Raw genomic sequence first — 24,574 nt, forward strand, 5'->3', positions numbered from 1 at the left:
CATAATGTAATTAACTGATACATACTGTAACCAACTAGTACATACTGTATTAAACTAGTACATATTGTGACTAGTGACTGATACATACTGTACCTAACTGATATATACTGTACCTAACTGATACATACTGTAACTAACTGGTACATACTGTAATCAACTAGTACATATTGTGACTAGTGACTGATACATACTGTTTCTAACTGATACATACTGTACCTAACTGATATATACTGTACCTAACTGATACATACGGTAAGTAACTGATATATACTGTAACTAACTGGTACATACTGTATTCAACTAGTACATATTGTGACTAGTGACTGATACATACTGTACCCAACCGATACATACTGTACCTAACTGATATATACTGTACCTAACTGATACATACTGTACCTAAATGATACATACTGTAACTAACTGGTACATACTGTAATCAACTAGTACATATTGTGACTAGTGACTGATACATACTGTCTCTAACTGATACATACTGTACCTAACTGATATATACTCTACCTAACTGATATATACTGTAACCAACTAGTACATACTGTATTAAACTAGTACATATTGTGACTAGTGACTGATACATGAGGTAATTCAATGATACATACGGTAACTAACTGATATATACTGTAACTAACTGGTACATACTGTAATCAACTAGTACATATTGTGACAAGTGACTGATATATAAAGTAATTAAATGATACATATATTGTATCTAACTTGTACATACTGTAACTAACTTGTATTTACTACTACAAGCAGTCACTGAGTTCTTTATAAACTTTCCCGTAATTCCAAATTATATTTTACGTTTTTTTTAAAATAAAAACACGATTTCTATTCTCGAGTGTTATTTTTCTGAACTCCGATTTTTTATCTTTCAGATAACATGAATTCATTGCGTTATTTTGTGTTTCACTTTCTCATTCAAAATCAGCATGGGACGTTTGCAAGACAGACTTAAACTGCTGTATACTGTTTATAAAAATTATAGTACACGGGAGATGTTTCTAAAGCACTTCGAAAATAATGCTCCCTCTTCGGCAACTTTCTGAGAACACAACAATCAGACTGTAAGTATATTGTGGGAAGGATATTTCGTAGACATATTCACAGTGTTTCATTTTAAAGAGTTTGATGTTGCAAGGATAGACACAATGTTTAATTTCAAAGGGTTTGATGTTGCAAGGATAGGCACAGTGTTTCATTTTAAAGGGTTTGATGTTGCAAGGATAGGCACAGTGTTTAATTTCAAAGGGTTTGATGTTGCAAGGATAAGCATAGTGTTTCATTTCAAAGGGTTTGATGTTGCAAGGATAGGCATAGTGTTTAATTTCAAAGGGTTTGATGTTGCAAGGATAGGCACAGTGTTTCATTTTAAAGGGTTTGATGTTGCAAGGATAAGCATAGTGTTTCATTTCAAAGGGTTTGATGTTGCAAGGATAGGCACAATGTTTAATTTCAAAGGGTTTGATGTTACAAGGATAGGCATAGTGTTTCATTTCAAAGGGTTTGATGTTGCAAGGATAGGCACAATGTTTAATTTCAAAGGGTTTGATGTTGCAAGGATAGGCACAGTGTTTCATTTTAAAGGGTTTGATGTTGCAAGGATAGGCACAGTGTTTAATTTCAAAGGGTTTGATGTTGCAAGGATAGGCACAGTGTTTAATTTCAAAGGGTTTGATGTTGCAAGGATAGGCACAATGTTTAATTTCAAAGGGTTTGATGTTGCAAGGATAGGCACAGTGTTTCATTTCAAAGGGATTGATGTTGCAAGGATGGGCACAGTGTTTCATTTCAAAGGGTTTGATGTTGCAAAAAAAGCAAGGATAGGCACATTGTTTAATTTCAAAGGGTTTGATGTTGCAAGGATGGGCACAGTGTTTCATTTCAAAGGGTTTGATGTTGCAAGGATAGGCACAGTGTTTAATTTCAAAGGGTTTGATGTTGCAAGGATAGGCACAGTGTTTAATTTCAAAGAGTTTGACGTTGCAAGGATAGGCACAGTGTTTAATTTCAAAGGGTTTGATGTTGCAAGGATAGGCATAGTGTTTCATTTCAAAGGGTTTGATGTTGCAAGGATAGGCACAGTGTTTAATTTCAAAGGGTTTGATGTTGCAAGGATAGGCACAATGTTTAATTTCAAAGGGTTTGATGTTGCAAGGATAGGCACAGTGTTTAATTTCAAAGGGTTTGATGTTGCAAGGATAGGCATAGTGTTTCATTTCAAAGGGTTTGATGTTGCAATGATAGGCACAGTGTTTAATTTCAAAGGGTTTGATGTTGCAAGGATAGGCACAGTGTTTAATTTCAAAGGGTTTGATGTTGCAAGGATAGGCACAGTGTTTCATTTCAAAGGGTTTGATGTTGCAAGGATGGGCACAGTGTTTCATTTCAAAGGGTTTGATGTTGCAAAAAAAGCAAGGATAGGCACATTGTTTAATTTCAAAGGGTTTGATGTTGCAAGGATAGGCACAGTGTTTCATTTCAAAGGGTTTGATGTTGCAAGGATAGGCACAGTGTTTAATTTCAAAGGGTTTGATGTTGCAAGGATAGGCACAATGTTTCATTTTAAAGGGTTTGATGTTGCAAGGATAGGCACAGTGTTTAATTTCAAAGGGTTTGATGTTGCAAGGATAGACACAATGTTTAATTTCAAAGGGTTTGATGTTGCAAGGATAGGCACAGTGTTTAATTTCAAAGGGTTTGATGTTGCAAGGATAGGCACAATGTTTCATCTCAAAGGGTTTGATGTTGCAAGGATAGGCACAGTGTTTAATTTCAAAGAGTTTGATGTTGCAAGGATAGGCACAGTGTTTCATTTCAAAGGGTTTGATGTTGCAAGGATGGGCACAGTGTTTAATTTCAAAGAGTTTGATGCTGCAAGGATAGGCACAGTGTTTAATTTTAAAGGGTTTGATGTTGCAAGGATAAGCACAGTGTTTAATTTCAAAGGGTTTGATGTTGCAAGGATAGGCACAATGTTTAATTTCAAAGGGTTTGATGTTGCAAGGATAGGCACAGTGTTTCATTTCAAAGGGATTGATGTTGCAAGGATAGGCACAGTGTTTAATTTCAAAGGGTTTGATGTTGCAAGGATAGGCACAGTGTTTCATTTCAAAGGGTTTGATGTTGCAAGGATGGGCACAGTGTTTCGTTTCAAAGGGTTTGATGTTGCAAAAAAAGCAAGGATAGGCACATTGTTTAATTTCAAAGAGTTTGATGTTGCAAGGATAGGCACAGTGTTTAATTTCAAAGGGTTTGATGTTGCAAGGATAGGCACAGTGTTTCATTTCAAAGGGTTTGATGTTGCAAGGATGGGCACAGTGTTTAATTTCAAAGAGTTTGATGCTGCAAGGATAGGCACAGTGTTTAATTTCAAAGGGTTTGATGTTGCAAGGATAGGCACAGTGTTTCATTTCAAAGGGTTTGATGTTGTAAAGATCGTCACATGATTTTTACTTCACTGGTTTGTAAAGGAAACAATATATTGTATTGTTAAATTTGAATGTTCACTTGTATTTAATTTTAGCACATTTAGTTGTCAGCCAAAAAGTGATATTTAACCCAATAAATAATTAAGCCTGATGAAACATTAAGAGAAGATTGGATCCAGTCAGGATGACAAGTTTTTATTTTACAAAATCTAAATAAGTGAAAAAGTGAGTTTGTCAAAATTGGTCACATAATTGCGAAATGATGGCTTGAAAATTTCGCTATCAAATTATCGAATTAACTGTAAAAGATGTTATTACTAGATTGCAGTAATAAAGACTAATCACAGAGTACCGGAACATTACACGGCACTAACACGTGCTTCCAACCATTCCCCCGTCTACTAGATTCATAACGATGAGTGTGCTGGGAAGTTGGTCAAATGTATTCTATGTTGTTTCACTGATGGGCCATATTTTTCCTGCTGCTGGACGAGCACAGACCACCATGGGAAAAATAAACCAAGAAAATTGGATTGAGTTCTTCATAGTAGATAGCTACATATATACCAAGTGATCAGTATTTTTTTATTAATATAAAAGTACAAAATACAATATAAAGAATATTACACGATATGTTATTATGATGTTCAATAATATATATAATATAAATATAAATAAAAAAACACCTCTAACCTTGTTACTAGAACTATCTCACGACTGCGCCTTTACGCGGTATCATTAGTGCAGTTATGGCAACGTCATCAACAACCTTCACATTATGAATTCACGGTTCCTCTACGTATACTAGTTGAGGTCAAGAATCCATTATATTACACATTTTATCAGTTTATTTTGCTAGGTTAAGTGTTTTCTCTAATGGCGCATGGTAGCAATTTATGTTCACCACAAATGAAATGTAACCATATTACAAAACAAAGGTAATTACTTAATTTGAAATGTGTGATTAGAGTTCCTATATATATATTATTTGTTCTAAAATAAAACACCATTTTACCGGTATAACATATTAAAAAGAAATGTTTTACAACCTTTAATAAATATTTTGAAACCGGCATAAATCTTCTTTTTAATAAGTGACGAAACGCTTCTGTGACGTCAAAATGACGTCTGTGTGTAGTTCAATCTCTGAGTGGTTAGGAAGTAGATACGACATAAATAAGACTCCCTTTTATCAACAATCGATAAACTTACATGTTTGTGTTTTCTGCCGTGACAAAGCAGGCGTATTTCAGCACTCCAGTCTCGCTACTTCCGGGAAAGTGGTCAGTGTGAACGGCGCTACAAGCGCTTTGTCACTAGAGGGCGCAACTAATAGGAACGTTGTATGACGCATCATTATAACTAACACATAAAAGATGTAAACTATGAATATGAAACAGCATGGTATGTTTCATATCAACACCTGATATTGTTATTGTAAAATTTTCAACATTATGAGATGGACACCTCAACTCAATTACAAATAGCATCTCGTCTGCCAGCCTCAATTAAAAACGTCTTATTCACCGTTACTTTTCGGAGTTCAAGTTCAGTAAATGAGTTATGCACTCATTCACAATTCTGAACAGCAGCTTCAGACAACAACTCTTATCAAATTGGTCAGTAATCAAATGAAAAGAAAAGAACAATAAATTAAGTTTAAAAAAAATGGATAAAACATATATATATCAAACTATTGCATACGAAAAGATGAATTCCGAATGAACTGTTCAAGGTCATCAAGCGTCATGATTGGCCTACCATCAGGAAAGCCATCTATTGTGTCAATATATTCTATAGCGCCCTCATGCACAGAGTCACTGTCGTCTGACGTCACATAGTCGTCAGAGTAGTTGACTGAATGGTGACTCTCTTCCCAAATGTCTTCGCTCGATAAAGCATTCCCTAAAACGGTACTTTCGCTTTCCAGAGGTGCTTCTTCTCTTGTCCAGTCGACTAGCGTACTATTCTCGACTCGGGCATGGTAAGTTGTCATCAGTTTGGGCGAAACTTGCGTTGGAGTAAGCGTAGTGTCTGCAAATAAAACAAAATATTTACATTAAATGTGGGACCAAACTTGCAAACACATTCGTTCACATGTTGGCTTACTTGTACCATTGGATTTTTCATGCTTGGCCATGTGACTATACTCGAAACAGGGTGACACTCAGAAGTCGCGCGACGATAAATCATGCTATGGTAGTAGATTTTGAAAACAAAGCTGCAAAATAGCATAGTGCTTATCTGACGCCGATGTATTTTAGAATTATTATTAGCAAAAAATGGCATCACACAGTGAGCAAAACACACACACATGGCGAAGGCGAACTTGTGACGGACTATTTGCTAAACACACTTTTAAAAAGTTTGCCGAAGTTGAGAAGATAGAAGGCCATGCTTAAAAAAAAGAGTGAAAGGGGAAAACTTAGTTGCATTTAGTGTGATTGTATGCTCTAAGCTGTCAGCGGAAGCGAGGTTACAGGCCGTTATTCTTACCACGAAGTAGGACATAACTACTCGTCAGTCATTGGCTGGCCTACGTGCTGTAATGGCAGGCTAATTCGCCTGGTTCGCTTGATTTGTCCTACAGATAGGCAAAGAACATTTGCATATTCTGATATTCATAACACCTTGAAATACAAGGAGTTAAGACAGTTCATGATCACACGGCCAAATAAAAAAATCGAGGACTCGAAACAAACATGACAAACACACGCATAGAATTTAACCGGAACGTTAAGTTTGGATCGAATGTATAAAGTATATTCAATTTACTAAAACGTATACGTGAGTGAAATTGAAAAATGGTCTAATTCAAACTATTTAATTATGTATGCGACATATATGCGGCGAATAAAAAACAATACGAAACATCAGACTTTTTCAGTGCCGTAGAGGACGCTATTATACTCACTTTCACATTGTCCAAAATGCTTGATCTCTATAGAAATGCCCTTATTGCAAGATGATTTTCTCATTTCGCAGCAACTTTGATAGGTTTGATTATCAGATCCGCAAATTCGATTATCAACCACTCCGTCTGGGTCTGTCTCTTTGTTGCAGTCTGTCTGGTTACATGTAACACACTGCGGTATCCCCGAATCCGCCGTGACAAGACATTTCTTACCCTGTATGCAACTAAACTTGTCACAAGATTGGGGGCCTACAATAGAATGCAAAACAATCCATATCAGTTAATCAGTGCATGGATCAGTGAGGTCAAGGGTGTTGAATGGTAGGGTGTAGTGCGAGTTCTAGTTAGGCTTCTGTGAATCAGGCAGGTGTGGGTGTCACTGTTGAGTTGCCTGAGGATCCTGCGAATGGGAGCGGGATGTATGTGCGCCGACACTCTACGTATCGCTAATTGTTTACTTTAGGAAGATCATATTCCCTGTACCTGGTAATAGTTGATATGCAGCATAGTTGTCAATACCTACCTCTACATCGCCCACTATATGCAACACCTATGCTACTTCCCAATAAACACGTGGCCGCCATTAATTGACAGGAGCTCTCGTACGTGACACCATCGAGACCGCATAACATGTCATACGGAGCAGGCGATGGGCATTCCGTTTGACACGACACGCAGTGGGGTCGGTTATGCTGGTCAACGATACAACTTAAGTTTCCGGGACACACAACGCCGTTGCATGTCGCTGTAATAAAGATATAAATAACATTACATTAACGTGGAATGTGGACCAACCACACTGTTGGACTATTGTTTCCGACACTTGTCGTCTTACAAATTACGTGTATTTTATTCGTCAAGCCAAGTCAAGCCGACAAGCCATGTTCCTTATCAGAAAAAAGGCACAATTAAGTGCTGAATTATCTTATCCTTAAGTTTTTATTTTGTTTTGGTTATTGATAATTATTTCGTTGTACATTATATTTTTGTCAGTCTTGAATTTCTTTTTCTCCCATAATTTTGGAAACATTGATTGACTTACTTTGGCACTCTCCGTGATACGCTACTTCGATGTCGCGTCTTTGCTTACAGCGGTATTTTCTCATTGCACACTTATTTGCGTATGTACGACTATCAGTGCCACAGATGGCCCCACGACGCTCGTCTCGAGAACACTTTAGGGAACATACACATCGCGGTTTGTTTTTTCTGTTCATTTTACATCGCCTATCTCGCCCACATTGCGCATGCTCACAGCTGTCTGCAATGGGAAAAAGAACCAATCAGTCCAGAATCATTGTCACACCAAAATATATGAAGACTTGTATCATAATGAGGAGACGTACTACGCTACATGCTGACATTACTAGAAAGTAAGAGGATTTTGATAAAACTGAAGTTATTCTTGATTATTCTCCAGTGTATTCTCTTTCAAATGTAACTGTTATTTACTTTGACGTTGAAGTAATGACCATAGCAGGCACGTATATCAGACCAGTGTTAAAGCGGCGGAGTCAACACCTGTGCATGCGGCAGATAGCCATAGCGTAACGTTGTTTACAAACAATCTCCTACCCATTAGTTGTTACTGTTTTACCGTCCGTTGTTATCGCCACTTAGGACTTAATTCTCGCGCATTAAGACTCTTCCGCGTTAAATAGAACACTATTCTATCGTCGTCGCGGTCTGGTGCCATGGCAAAGCGCGGCAGATGCACTATGTATACGATAATCAATACGAACCAATGAAATGTTGATATAACATTTATAAATAACCAATCACGACGAAGCTATGAAAGATGTAGCCAATGTTAGATGCGTGTCAGATGTATTAAAAAACATGCAAATACTGATGTCACCATTTTATATAATTCATAAATCCTAACGTGCCTATGTAGTATTCGATTTAAACTACGTGCAAACAAAAAATACAACGGCCAATTTGTGAACATTCAAAACAGTCTAAAATGTATATAAAAAGCAGTAGAAGTAAAATCACGACTGCGAGTCATGGAAAACCTGACATGGTTACTATGGTTACTAAACTCTCTATCATCCGACTACTTACCAACTGCCAACTCACCTTGGCAGAGGATGCAGCTTAGAGGACCAGTCTTTGCCACTTTCCATTTAAACAGCGTGCCGAAGGAAACGTCATCCGCAGACCAAGCCATTCTCAGTGCCCCTGACGCACAACAGTCTTTTTTCGTCATTTTGGCGCTGACAAGACCGTCACATCGTCCATCTTCGGTTATGTGCGACCAACATACCCCAGCTAATGATAAATTAGAGCAACGCGTGAGGCAACATAGAAACTGTCACCATGACAACAAGCAACTCCAACTCTGTCTCTCGATCTGCCATTTACACATGTGTTCTCATAAAAAAAGAACAACGGTTACCCCATCATAGATGAAAGCACTCGACTGGTTGAGAAATTGTGATGTTATCGATGATTTTGCAGTCACTCTCCCACATTTGCGAAAGTGTTCTTTTCACCTATTTACATCACGCAAAATACAACCATTTTATTTTTATTTTATTATAGTGAGCACTTGTTTCTCAAAAAAATACATTTTCAGGTTTTTGGTGACTACCAATATCATCATGCTTGTGAAGACACATGTCTTTTCATTCAAGTTCAATTTTTTAATATTTTGTTTCTTTATTGTAGATGGCAACACTATTTGAACCACATTCACCACATAACTCATACAATAAAATATTACATGACCAAAACGTATCACATATCTTGTATAAGAAATAAACGGCCGATTGAATTTGTTGAATGTAAGTTGAAGCCGGTTAAATCATAGACCCTCTGTTAGAGGGTCTATGGTTAAATCTAGTAACTGTATTAGTCGAATAAGGTCTAACGCGTTTTAAAAATAGCGATGTTTACGTGTGTGGCCGGTAACTAAAGTTGTACTATTTCAGCGGGCTATGTAATGTAATACATTGACGTGGAATGTGACGACCATCCTTGGGAAACATACAGGGCAAGTGTGGCCAATAGTTCTCACAGCGTTCAGTTTACTCGCGTTGTGGTAAGAAAATAAAGTTATGCGGAGTGTTTGAAGCGACTGCACATCCAGGTTACAAAAAGAGATACAATTTAAATTGTTTTGAATGCCACGAATATTTAAGTCAAGTGGGTTACGCCTCGCACGTGTTAAGTTAGTGAGACGAAATTAGAATTAAGAGGTCATGTTGGAGTTTGTTTCAGGTAGTTATCTACAAACACTTCAAAGTTATTTCAAGATTATGCCACCAAACAGATCGATGTTTGTAGACGGTGTTGTTTTCAAAAAAGTACACATTGGTGGAGTACCGTATCGATATCCCCCTCTTTGAACTGCCAAGAAAACTGAATTCAAACTATTGACAATATACGCACTAATACTTGTGATGTTTACCGCCACAGAAGCTGATACATTACATTGAGAATACCACATTGTTTATTTATGCGAATAATCAACTAATTTTAGTAAAACGTAAAATATATGCAATATATATATAGAAATAGTTCTGATGCTTAAATTTTAAATCAGAATCACTTATTCCAATGAAAAAATGACAAACCGTTGGTAAATTGTAATAGTGGTTAACCATGTTCACTTGTCTTATTTCAATAATTGAACTTCAGATTAACGTATTTTACAGCAATACACTGTAATATCTACGGTGACCTTGAATCTTCAGATTGCCCAAGTTTCAGTTACTCGCGTCATTTTAGTGAAACATTGACGTAACCACAGTCTCGCCTAAGACGACGCGACGCCCGCCACATATCTCATTCGTCACAATCAGACTAAACTAAGATGCTTTAATCGACTCCCTGCCTAGACTAATGACCTACAAAATACATAACTATGGAATACTTCCGATACACATAAATCTGTTTTCATTTGTCTCAGTCGACTGGTGAGACGACAGATAAACTCTCACCAAGTCATCAGGCTATATATCGCACAAAGCGTTTATAAACCCAGTCCGATATCTAATCTTGTGTAACTCCACAATTCTCAAAATAAAAACAATCAACTGCAGTCAGATGCGGTTCAACTTATTTGAGCATGTTGAAATAATTGTTTTTCGATATTGCATCTTGATACAAACATTAGAATATAAAATATAAACTTTGCAGTAGTCATTCGTTTGAGAAAATGCTGATAAACTATGTACAGATAATAAAACAGTATTTTATCGAGCGACTTCTGCTATGTTTGCAGACAAAACGTTATTTTATTTTACGATAGATTGTGGGTTTTTTCATAAAAATGTATTATAAAATAAATATAACGTAAATTATATTCACATTGCCTCTGTAGCACCGTATCACAACTAACAATTGACGAGCTACGTTGTATTCAATATAGGTCACATGCGAAGTATTCAACGCATGTATGAATTGTGTTTACAGGAAGTTTGAACGCGTACTACATATGACGCTTAAGGTAGACGATATTTAATGTACCTTGTATTCGGGTAGCAGTCAACAATGAACAAAATTCGTTTAGTACAAACATATATTTTATATGGACAGTTTTCATAGAACACAATAACAGTAGTATATTGTCACATATATAAATGTTGCACACTACGAATCAATATGAGATATGAGGGGCTTTACTTACCATACATACAAATGATAGAAAATGTTTCAAAAGGTCAGTAGACGGGATATTTTCCCGAAAAAATAAAATAATACCCCTCTACCAATTTGTATTCTATATTTGCCCAAACCTCGACATAATGAAACTTCGATATGAATGATGCCGTTTTTTTTAAACTAAATAGAGTAGAGTGTGTTTTCATCGAGAATAACTAAGACGCGTAAGCAGATTTGTCGGCTATTGATTGACAAACGCATCTGTCAAAGGCGTCGAATCGTAATTCTAAACACGTGACTTATTCGAGATATTAGCAACGCATGTAATACCGAGCAATGGCACACTTATGTTATAATACGCAAACGACGAGGCAACATTTCTACTAAAAACTATCAAAAACGAGGTTTTTCACGGCACCAGTTCAGTACTTATTTCATCGATATACTTCACATTGATGTGTGTGTAAATATCGATATTTTAGGAATCTTTAGTCGCATATAACGTAGTAATAAATAAGTTTAGCGAAATACACAACATACCTTGAACAATCGTGATTCTCACCGAAAACAAGAACAGAGTGCGTAACACGGTATACATTATCTGTGAGTGATCAATGTAACAATGTACTGGTACGCTACAATAAATCGATATCTATTTGGAGTCAAACGCGAACATATGCCTTTGTATATGCGTACGTAGAATGAGGCGAGACGTCCAATGCGCCCTTTTATAGATATGAGTTGATTAATGGCACTGTCAACGTGTGCTATGATAGGAAAATCAATATCCCCCAAAAGTGGACTTAACACAAACATTGCCGATCGTCTTACCCCGAAATGATTGCGACCACGGGTGGCGTGCACCGGAATTCTACAACTCTTTCAAAGCTACCGGGAATTGAATGACGCACTAGGACCCCGAAGGCAGAGTATGTTTAAAATTATTTCCGTTACCAACGTGTATCAGGCGAACATTTTTGTGTAAATAAATAATAAAACGGCCTTCGTCACGCCAGGGATTTCCCCGATAACGGAACGGATGTGAACACAAATTGAATCGTATGTGACCTTCACTTGGCACGAACTCAATACGTTTTAAATTCAACGACAACAAACCGTACATGAGAATATCTTAATGGTCAATATCTACTCCGGTTGTATAATTCCCGTTATATCTATTCTGATTGTATAATGCCCGTTATATCTATTTTGATTGTATAATGCCCGTTGTATCTATTCTGGTTTTATAGTGCCCATTAGATCTATTCTGGTTGTATAATGCCCTTTATATCTATTCTGGTTGTATAATGCCCTTTATATCTATTCTGATTGTATAATGCCCGTTATATCTATTTTGATTGCATAATGCCCGTTGTATCTATTCTGGTTTTATAATGTCCATTATATCTATTCTGGTTGTATAATGCCCCTTATATCTATTCTGATTGTATAATGCCCGTTATATCTATTATGGTTGTATAATGCCCTTTATATCTATTCTGGTTGTATAATGCCCATTATATCTATTCTGATTGTATAATGCCCGTTATATCTTTTTTGATTGTATAATGCCCGTTGTATCTATTCTGGTTTTATAATGCCCATTATATCTATTCTGGTTGTATAATGCCTTATATATCTATTCTGATTGTATAATGCCCATTATATCTATTCTGATTGTATAATGCCCGTTATATCTATTTTGATTGTATAATGCCCGTTGTATCTATTCTGGTTCTATAATGCCCATTATATCTATTATGGTTGTATAATGCCCTTTATATCTATTCTGGTTGTATAATGCCCATTATATCTATTCTGATTGTATAATGCCCGTTATATCTATTTTGATTGTATAATGCCCGTTGTATCTATTCTGGTTTTATAGTGCCCATTAGATCTATTCTGGTTGTATAATGCCATTTATATCTATTCTGGTTGTATAATGCCCTTTATATCTATTCTGATTGTATAATGCCCGTTATACCTATTTTGATTGTATGATGCCCGTTGTATCTATTCTGGTTTTATAATGTCCATTATATCTATTCTGGTTGTATAATGCCCTTTATATCTATTCTGATTGTATAATGCCCGTTATATCTATTATGGTTGTATAATGCCCTTTATATCTATTCTGGTTGTATAATGCCCATTATATATATTCTGATTGTATAATGCCCGTTATATCTATTTTGATTGTATAATGCCCGTTGTATCTATTCTGGTTTTATAATGCCCATTATATCTATTCTGGTTGTATAATGCCTTTTATATTTATTCTGATTGTATAATGCCCTTTATATCTATTCTGGTTGTATAATGTCTTTATATCTATTCTGGTTGTATAATGCCCTTTATATCTATTCTGATTGTATAATGCCCTTTATATCTATTCTGGTTGTATAATGTCTTTATACCTATTCTGATTGTATAATGCCCTTTACATCTATTCTGGTTGTATAATGCCCTTTATATCTATTCTGATTGTATAATGCCCTTTATATATCTATTCTGGTTGTATAATGTCTTTATATCTATTCTGGTTGTATAATGCCCATTATATCTATTCTGGTATAATGCCCGTTATATTTATTATGGTTGTATAATACCCGTTATATCTATTCTGGTATAATGCCCGTTATATCTATTCTGGTTGTATAATGCCCGTTATATCTTTTCTGGTATAATGCCCGTTATATTTATTCTGGTTGTATAATACCCGTTATACCTATTCTGGATGTATAATGTCCGTTATATCTATTCTGGTATAATACCCGTTATATCTATTCTGGTATAATGCCCGTTATATCTATTCTGGTTGTATATTGCCCGTTATATCTATTCTGATTGTATAATGCCCGTTATATCTATTATGGTTGTATAATGCCCGTTATATTTATTATGGTTGTATAATGCCCGTTATATTTATTATGGTTGTATAATGCCCGTTATATCTATTCTGGTATAATGTCCGTTATATTTATTATGGTTGTATAATGCCCGTTGTATCTATTCTGGTATAATGCCCGTTATATTTATTATGGTTGTATAATGCCCGTTATATTTATTATGGTTGTATAATGCCCGTTATATTTATTATGGTTGTATAATGCCCGTTATATTTATTATGGTTGTATAATGCCTGCTGTGTGGCAAAATGGTAAATGTGTCCGCCCGTCACCAGGAAAATTGTGGGCTCGACAAGGACAACTGTGTATGTGTGTGCGGGGGGGGGGTACTCCGAGAAAAGGAGGGAAAGAACTACTAGCAGTGAACGGAGTTTACTCGATGCAGGGTATTCTGGGTAGTTGGGATGGAATTTTCTTAATTTTCACAAAGCATTTTGACCATGTAAAGAGGCAATGTGAGCAAAATTGAATATTATTTGCTATTCATGTTCGATAGGATACGGTCATATCATATGTATCAACATATTTTAACCTAAATTAATTGTTGTTACGTAACATAATATTGGTTTAACGCGTAGTTCAAGTTCATATTGATAATGTCTGAGTGATATTTATTTAAATTGTGAACGTGCGATAAAGAAACACAAGACGTAGAAATAGTAAAGTACCCGTGCTAGCTGTACACACGTCTTGGACTCATGCCAAAAGCTATAACGACCATACACACTCAGAAATAAGGACGAACATATTAGTATAAGTTTACATGTCATTTTATAATTACGCGCATTTGTATACATTCGGATGTCACTGATCAGGGCGCAGCGACCGTGTCGCTTTATAGTTCGCACGATACGACACACTGAGGTTACGAGACGCGGACACACTGTGTGACCAGCTGACACATGCTCGATAGATTGGTCGTTCCCAGAATTACACACTGTTATGTTGTTCTTGAGAACACTTCTCTACGAGTTTTGGTTAAGAATTTCTTGTATGTGTTTTGACTGGAATAATTGGCAAATTTCCAAATTATGTTCATATATGAGCCAATTTTTTTGAAGTAGTTCGGTCAGTTTTAGTTCAACGACCATAATGCTCTACTTGTCAACACCCCTTTGGCAATGGAAATTACTAGTAATAGTTTTGATAAACACAACTATTCCATTTCCAGGTCAATCAGTTGAACTGTTTATATGGGTATTTTAGTTCAATGTACTTGGTATGACTCTTTGATTATTAAATCAATAATAAAGTAACAATTTTGACGGAGCAAATGAGAACGTAGTCGATTGATCAAGAAAGATGGTATCAAAACAATATCATTGTCTCAGGGTAGTTGGAAGGAAGTAACGTAACTACACGTAATTGCTCTGTTATTTGGTCACTGAACTTCTACCGATTGAACTAGATAATCAAGTGAATGCAGTCAGATCATGGGTATGTTCATTTTCCCAAATGTATAATATTTTATGTGCACGTGATTTATCATTTTAGCTTTGTGGCGACATGATCTTATATTCAGCAAGACATACCAATATCGGGGCTAATATCGCAAAGTCTATTTGGAATTTAGAAAGCGTCGCCTCCTGAATATTCATGACGTTCGATTGTCTTGATTTTTTTTTCTTTCTGCTTTGTATTTATTTCGACATAATAATAGTGTTCAGTGTTGTTTTACTGTGATGTTCTGCATTGTGCCATTTTCATTCATTTTAACGGATATTTAATGCGTACTAAACAACGGATACCAATGTGGTGTATGGTCTTGAAATCGCTCACCTGTTTAGCTATTTGATCAACTAATTATGATGTTTACTCATTTAATAGCACATGGTAATTTTGGTTCGTTATTTCATGGTTTGAAAAATACGAAAGAGTAAAAAATAGTGAAAGACAATTCTCACCCCCCCTATTTCACTCATGTACAGTTCTGCATGCGTAACTTGAATTATTATAAATGAATAACATCGATGAGGGCGCTACTATATATATTCAGATATATAGCAAACAATAGCCGCCTGTTTTCGGAACCCCGGTGAGTTGGAACCAGGTCCATGCGTTCAGGACTGTAGCTATGAATTTATAGATACAATGTCGACTGAGGACATACTTCAACATGCTTAAAAAGATTCAGACGTCGCGCGCTGTGTCGTGTTCGGTATGGTTCAATGCGATATGTATTTATCAGTTTCACAAAATGAAACGAGAGGTTTCTATTGGCCGACTGAACAACGTTGGACAGTTTTCAAATGACGTTGATGCGCACTATGCTTGAGTGGCTTGATTGGACTGCCATTAAAATCAAATATTCATAAAGATAAAAAGAATGGCTTTGTTGCGCCAAGAGTAAAATTGGAAATAACACCGAATACATGGCGCGGTAAATACTATGTTAAATAAAAGAAACATGCTATGCGTGCGTGGCTCGACTCGACGCTCGCGTATGACAACAAATCGACTTGCTTCACGCCACGACACGTCTTCCGCTCGGCCACCGGGTGTGTAAAGCTAAACTGTTTGTTTACATGAAATTCGAACACACCGCGAAACGATTGTGGGGCCCGGTTACTCGGTGATAGATCTATTTTATGACTGTCAGAGAATACCCGACGGGATTTCCATATACAAATATTATTACGGGCAGCGATGATGGAATAGTAAAAGTGTATGTCATTCTATACGTCTGCTGTATAACCGGCAAAATTGATTTCTGTTAACACCTCTAAGTCACCGAGCCCATTCCAGACTAAATTCAGGCTTTGTCCCACCTTTGTCATTAGCCCGTGTAATGTAAACTTCGCGCAAACGCAAATCACGTGTTTACGGCGGGCAAGTAAAAACAAAGTTACTCAAGGGTAGAGTATCGCTGAAATTTACATTAGTTCAGATGTCGACTAATTAGTGTATACCGTGACACCGAGTGAACAATCGAGACTCTTTGTGTTAATTAACATATAGTCATACGTTATGTGAACAATCGGGACTATTTACCTTAATTAACCTATGGTGTTACGCGAAGTGAACAATCGGGACTATTTACCTTAATTAACCTATGGTATTACGCGAAGTGAACAATCGGGACTATTTACCTTAATTAACCTATGGTGTTACGCGAAGTGAACAATCGTGAATATGTACGTTATTATTATCATGTTGTTGACACTGTGCACACCAGGAGCACCAGAATTTATGAATATACCAATGTGTTAACAAAATATGGATGAGATGAACGTTTGGTTTCAACCTACCTTGTGTTAACGTGGAATTAGCTATAAATACAGCAATGAACGTTGATATGAAACAATATACATGTGACATAACTCCCATCTTAGTAGTTTGTGTACTGTGTCGACTCTGCCAAATAGAATCAACGAAAAAAATAATATAATTACAAAGACATCTGCTTGACTGGCACCATTAATATAATATGGACAGACTTACAAGTAGTTACTGAATGGCTTTTACTGTGTTGAATGTTAGATGTGTGAATTTTCACCGTTAACTTGTCATCGTATCATGCCGGTTCAGCCAATCACATTGACTCATTCATAATTTTACATATTGATTAATATTACAGAATTACAAGAATTCATGTGATAGATAGACATCAGGTGCATATAGATATTATTATACGTATTGACAGCGTGATTATGCTATATCAATTTGTACATCTATACAAAGAACGGCTGCTGTCTGTATCCACCGATGTCTGTCACCTTCGTATCTGATCACGTGGGGGAAATTATACTATGACCGAGTCAGTTGTAATGCCATTCCAGTATTTGGGAACGTTGAATACCGAAATGTTTACGAACAGAACCAAAACTCAACATATAACGCTGTGACTTCATCATCATGATGATATTATAGTCGCGCCATTTCATTTCTATCTGGCGTCACAATCGACGCCACAGTCATCTATTTGTGTATGTAACCAACGCCAAAGACAATAAATTAAACTACCGATGAACGCCTACATGAGAGTGGAAAAGTACAAATGGTCTACTGATCCGTGACCCGTGACACCGTCTTCTTACTTCATTACTCTTACGCGTCGTAAGTGTATCCATACGAATAGCAGTATTATCTTATGGTTGCACTACAATTTAACAACAATGTAAATATCACTATTCTATTTTATACTCAGTAACCAGCATGGAAAAAGTTATCGTCTTTAGTATAAAACGACACATCTCACACTTCAGTGTGTTGAAGCCTATCCACATTGATCAGTCTTACCGTTGTAATAACGTAATGTCAGCACATAGTTGCGACAACATAATGGTAGCACATAGTTGTGACAACATAATGTCAGCACATAGTTGTGACAGGATAATGGCAGCACATAGTTGTGACAACGTACTGCCAGCACATAGTTGTGACGATCTAATGCCAGCACATAGTTGTGACAACGTAATGCCAGTACATAGTTGTGACGATCTAATGCCAGCACATAGTTGTGACAACGTAATGCCAGCACATAGTTGCGACAACGTAATGCCAGCACATAGTTGTGACAACGTAATGCCAGCACATAGCTGTGACAGGATAATGGCAGCACATAGTTGTGACAACGTAATGCGAGCACATAGTTGCGACAGCATAATGTCAGCACATAGTTGTGACAACGTAATGCCAGCACATAGTTGCGACAGCATAATGTCAGCACATAGTTGTGACAACATAATGCCAGTGCATAGTTGTGACGACCTACTGTCAAGCGCCACTGTGGACAGAATGTCAGGACAGAGTTGTGACAATCGACATAGTGCCTTACTGGGCAGTTCTAGCTCTATATAGAGCAATTTGTCTATGGACATAGCAGATCATAAGAAAAATGGGATAAAATATAGTCACACCAGGTACACTTGATTACCGCTGAATATATACTCATAACAGTCTGTATTTCACATTGTCTGTTTAGTATGTACATCACGTACGTTTTGGTGTGTAGTTGAAACGACGATGGAAGTCTGAAAGAATTTTTGTAATGACAACTGACACTCGTAATGTTTATTGCAAACGCGTTTATTTATTTCTATTCATAGTCTCAATCATAAATAAGTTACGACGGAACACCAGGCTACCAACTTGTACAACACGACCAAGCGAGAATAAACTACAACTGTCGTCTTGATGAGTAAGTTTTCTAATATACCATACGGTATTTGACATCATTTTCAATCTACTTAATGTTAACGTCAGCTTGCTGTAAAAGGCAGTTTCAACGTTCCAGTAAATCATATTGTTAGCGTTATCCACGCTGTAAGTGCTACGTCATTTGATGGAATCATGATTGCGGGTCTGATCACAATATTATATACACTTATTCTTTCAAAGCGTGCAACCCAACCCGCAATTCATTCGTCATGTGGATCGCCACATGTCGTAGCGACCTAGATCGCAGCATACGCTGGGACATGGGACTGACGGTATATACGTTATTACATTCACTGTACCGTGCGTAAGAACTGTACGTACGCTGGGACTTGAATCACGACACTGTCCGCACCATCCCGGGCACATTATGAAGTGTAAAAATTGACAATGTACATTCAGTTAGCACTCACTATTTTACATTTCGATATACAATGATTACTACACATGGAATAGAAGGGATAATCAGCTAAATAACACATAAATACCCCAAACCAATTAATTAATTAATCAATTGATTGAATAATTTACATCATTGTAATATAATCAATAAGTCATCATAATTTTTTTCTCTGAAACATAGTGTCATTATGAAGTAACTGACTCAATTGAATATCAAATGTTCTAAATGTTGTTAAAGTTTCCATCTACGACAAATTATATATTATAAAAAGTCACTACACTCACCAAATTATTAGTAAGACGTAAAAGAAAACGTTTCTCCAAAAACGTGTTGTAGTAATAATATCTCTTCACTTTTCAGCAATATGAACCAGAACTAGAAGCCGATGGTTTTCTGATTTTGTCCCAAATGAAAGTCTTTATATCACCCACAAAACATAAAAGAGTTTACATTCCTGTCTGTGAACAACAAAGACAGATGACCCTCAAATGATTACCCTTTTCTGCTGACATAGTTCCCATCATTTAGTGCGTGAAGTTCCTTTGATATGACGTTCACCCGGACTTTTATTACAAATATTTTGAATTGAAATGAGCATTCGAAGAAAAGACGGCTGTGAAATATAGGTAATAAATATGTATATCAATTACGCTTCATACTATGTTTCACTTCATAGTTATTGCACTCATGTTAAAAATCAAATGCAATCTCACGAGAAATGCTATCTTTTGATAATAGAATCACATTTTGCTATGATTTTAGCATAGCAATTACATTTTGAAATCTGATCATGTTGTTACCAAAAAAAAGAACTATTTAAATGAACGTCGCCACGCTGTCGGTTTGTGTTACAAACAATGACATTGTTAGGCGAACTATCCACGCCAACACAAGTGATGGATTGCTCTTTGGGGAGCATGTCCAATAGGACAAGTTGGAAAAAATAAAGACAAATCGGACTTGCTATTTTTGGGCGGAGAATTCAGTACTGACCACCTTGGTGGCGTAGAACGTCGCTACCTTTGAAGAATTTCGGCACTTTATTTTATCAGGAATGTCTTTGTATGACGCGCCCCTGTGTCCCACCAAGAGACTGGAAATTTGAGTATGTTGTTATCCACGTGCAAGGGTGGACGCGACTCACCTCCATGCAATGACGCCTAGCGCTCATTTCCAGAGCCTATTACGTATTAACGATTCATACCATAACTTTAATTAATCTCTTTTCATTTTTTTGGTTCTTTATGACCTTTTGCTAGTTCTATTAAACCCTCCCAAATAAGACACGTACCATGAATGCCGAGTACTTACACGTGCGAGTGTAAACATTTGTCTTTTAACTAAGCCGACACACACGGGTGTGGTCGGTAATGCAACACTGCAATGAAAACAACAACACTTCCGCCCTGTCGCTGTCCGTACTAAACGGGGTCAATAATATGAACGCCACTTTGCAATGAAAGCAGCTATACTCTCTGTCGCTGTCCGTACTCCGGCCAGTAAGCGTACGTGATAAAGTGTCCTCCTTCTTCCTGTGTGGTATTTGGCATTTGACATGGAGCGGACTACTCCCCGATACGTCCAGCCATTTCTCTATCTCATCACGGAGTCGTGACATATCTCAACCCGCGGCGTGAAGTTATACTTTTTATATATGACATAGTTCTCGTGTCTTTTAATTTTAGTGCATTCCATTCATTCTAGTACTACGCCACTTATACTACGACGGAATGGTGCACAATCACACAATCAGACAATAGCAATACGTATACGTATTCGAGCAATGCACTATGTTAAATTAATAAATATAATAATAGTAATATGTTATTGTAACTCAAAGTAAAAATTGCTGACAATGAAACAATAAATCATATTTATAAAATAAATCAACTTAGATTTGACCTGAAATAATAAACTTCACAAAAAAATAATACAAATTGTATTGCGAGTTGAGCGAATCTCGTCCGACCGTCAACTGCATGTACGATTGGTGAAACGAATGTACCCAATGAGTGAGGTAACCTTAACAAATGTTCTAGGTCTAAAAAGTTGGAAAGTTGCCGTGTGGATAGAAAATTTCTCAGCTCCCATCCCGTTTTGTTTGCCAAACTCCATGTATATGTTTGCCAAAGTCTAGTCCCCTCCCATGTTATGGCAAAGTTTCCCCTGCACGCGAAATATTGCTGTAACTTTTAACCTCTGCCAGAAATGTATACGTAGATATAGATATACATACATAACCCCCCTCTTCCCAAGTAATGCTGTATTTTCTGACACATCCGACCACAAATAAACTAATAACTAAAACGCGTGATGCAACAAAATCTACGAAGATACTTCACCTTCACTTAAGTTTTACAATGCCGAATCCCCTCAACCAAATCGCAAAATTATTTGTCTCCTATCAAGAAATTGCATGCAATTTCCCCGTGTTTTTAACACAATTACAGTGACTGAAGATAACTTGCGTAATGAGTACAGTCCAACCGTTAACTGCCTGTGTGATAGATGAAAACAGTAACTGACTGAATAGTATAACGTTGATTCACTACCGACAATTATTATAACTATTATGAGATCTATAGGTAACTCACCACACAATTCGTTTGAATATAACCTGCTACGTCATCTCTTGGAGCATGCAACACTTAGTATCTCGTGGGCAAACCAGTGCCAATAACACGGAGTAAACAAGAACTGGCTTTACGCCAGACATTAATACATTTAGGTCAAACGTTACACCAGATATAGAACGCATTGCCATGTTTAATATGGTGTATTTAATATACACAGAACGTTGCAACGTTCCCGCAAGGTAAATATATCCCGGAGTAGCTGAACAATTATCGGTGAAATACAAGGCTTTACTTACTTTACTTACTTACTTTTTACTATTTACGCTGTAGTGAGGTTGGAGGCATAATTTTTCTACGGTTTCTACGGCCATTAGCCATTTTCTTTCCCTCTGGGGATTGTGTAAGAGTCAATAAGTAAATAAGATAGGCTCCCGATGGATCTAACAATCGTATTCAGAAATGCTATGTTTTTGACAACTTATATGTACAATTGATCGTTCCTAATTTAAACACCGAAAGTAGGTATCATTGTCAGAAACACTCGGTCAATTAGTCAAGGGAAACATTTGCCTGTTTTTCTTCAGAAAAGTGTGGCTATCTGGAAATGGCTGATGGGACGTCCATATTGATATCACTATACACTATTATAGATAGGTGCAATAAATTGGCCTAAAGATTGTTTTTATGACACCGTTATACAGCAATTGTTGCCATGGAGAAGTTGTAATCGACACCATTTTCGAATTTACTAGTTGTTGACATGCTGTCATACGCCGCGACACATGTTTAGTGATACTATATATGTTTAGATGTCAACAAATCAGTGATCTACACGTGTTGCGGCAAAGTAACTGCTAGGAAAATGTCAATATGATATATACTATAAGACCCATGTATATATCAGGCTATCTAAGACCCATATATATCAGGCTATGTGGGACCCATATATACCAGGCTATGTGGGACCCATATATATCAGGCTATGTAAGACCCATATATATCAGGTTATGTAAGACCCATATATACCAGGCTATGTGGGACCCATATATATCAGGCTATGTAAGACCCATATATACCAGGTTATGTAAGACCCATATATACCTGGCTATGTAAGACCCATATATATCAGGTTATGTAAGATCCACGTATATCAGGTTATGTAAGATCCATATATAACAGGCTATGTGAGACCCATATATATCAGGCTATGTAAGATCCATATATACCAGGCTATGTGAGACCCATATATATCAGGTTATGTAAGACTCATATATACCTGGCTATGTAAGACCCATATATACCAGGCTATGTGAGACCCATATATATATCAGGTTATGTAAGACCCATATATACCTGGCTATGTAAGACCCATATATTTCAGGTTATGTAAGATCCACGTATATCAGGTTATGTAAGACCCACATATATCAGGTTATGTATGACCCATATATATCAGGTTATGTATGACCCATATATATCAGGCTATGTAAGACCCATGTATACCTGGCTATGTAAGACCCATATATATCAGGTTATGTAAGACCCATATATATCAGGTTATGTAAGATCCATGTATATCAGGTTATGTAAGACCCATATATACCAGGCTATGTAAGATCCACGTATATCAGGTTATGTAAGATCCATATATACCAGGCTATGTGAGACCCATATATATATCAGGCTATCTAAGACCCATATATATCAGGCTATGTAAGATCCATATATACCAGGCTATGTGAGACCCATATATATATCAGGTTATGTAAGACCCATATATACCTGGCTATGTAAGACCCATATATTTCAGGTTATGTAAGATCCACGTATATCAGGTTATGTAAGACCCACATATATCAGGTTATGTATGACCCATATATATCAGGTTATGTATGACCCATATATATCAGGCTATGTAAGACCCATGTATACCTGGCTATGTAAGACCCATATATATCAGGTTATGTAAGACCCATATATATCAGGTTATGTAAGATCCATGTATATCAGGTTATGTAAGACCCATATATATCAGGTTATGTAACACCCAAATATATCAGGTTATGTAAGACCCATATATATCAGGTTATGTAAGACCCATATATATCAGGCTATGTAAGACCCATATATATCAGGTTATGTAAGACCCATATATACCAGGCTATGTGGGACCCATATATATCAGGTTATGCAAGACCTATATATATCAGGCTATGTAAGATCCATATATATCAGGCTATGTAAGACCCATATATATCAGGCTATGTAAGACCCATATATATCAGGCTATGTAAGACCCATGTATACCTGGCTATGTAAGACCTATATATATCAGGTTATGCAAGACCTATATATATCAGGCTATGTAAGATCCATATATATCAGGCTATGTAAGATCCATGTATACCAGGCTATGTAAGACCCATATATATCAGGCTATGTAAGACCCATATATATCAGGCTATGTAAGACCCATATATATCAGGCTATGTAAGACCCATGTATACCTGGCTATGTAAGACCCATATATATCAGGTTATGCAAGACCT

General features: G+C 36.7%; 1 protein-coding gene across 6 annotated transcripts in view; it reads right to left on the bottom strand.

Moving 5' to 3' along the window:
- Window positions 1–4,016: 4,016 nt before the first annotated feature.
- Window positions 4,017–24,574, bottom strand: part of LOC100374325 (follistatin-A-like) — a 52,011-nt gene continuing 31,453 nt past the window's right edge. Inside the window, exons 1-7 of one of the 6 annotated variants that reach the window (XM_085506790.1) lie at window positions 22,044–22,124; window positions 17,138–17,243; window positions 8,434–8,640; window positions 7,409–7,627; window positions 6,890–7,111; window positions 6,367–6,615; window positions 4,017–5,486 (exon numbers count right to left, since the gene is read on the bottom strand). In XM_085506790.1, coding sequence (XP_085362916.1) covers window positions 5,146–5,486; window positions 6,367–6,615; window positions 6,890–7,111; window positions 7,409–7,627; window positions 8,434–8,640; window positions 17,138–17,216 — 1,317 coding nt within the window. In that variant the 5' untranslated portion in view covers window positions 17,217–17,243; window positions 22,044–22,124 and the 3' untranslated portion in view covers window positions 4,017–5,145. Of the gene's footprint in view, window positions 5,487–5,948; window positions 6,037–6,366; window positions 6,616–6,889; window positions 7,112–7,408; window positions 7,628–8,433; window positions 8,641–11,517; window positions 11,674–17,137; window positions 17,244–22,043; window positions 22,125–24,574 lie in introns of those variants that run through there. The other 5 variants (XM_085506794.1, XM_085506791.1, XM_085506789.1 and 2 more) reach the window with 5 other exon arrangements.

Source organism: Saccoglossus kowalevskii, chromosome 13 (assembly GCF_978046115.1).
Source record: "Saccoglossus kowalevskii chromosome 13, keSacKowa6.1, whole genome shotgun sequence".
In the NCBI taxonomy this organism is placed as follows: Eukaryota; Metazoa; Hemichordata; class Enteropneusta; family Harrimaniidae; genus Saccoglossus; species Saccoglossus kowalevskii.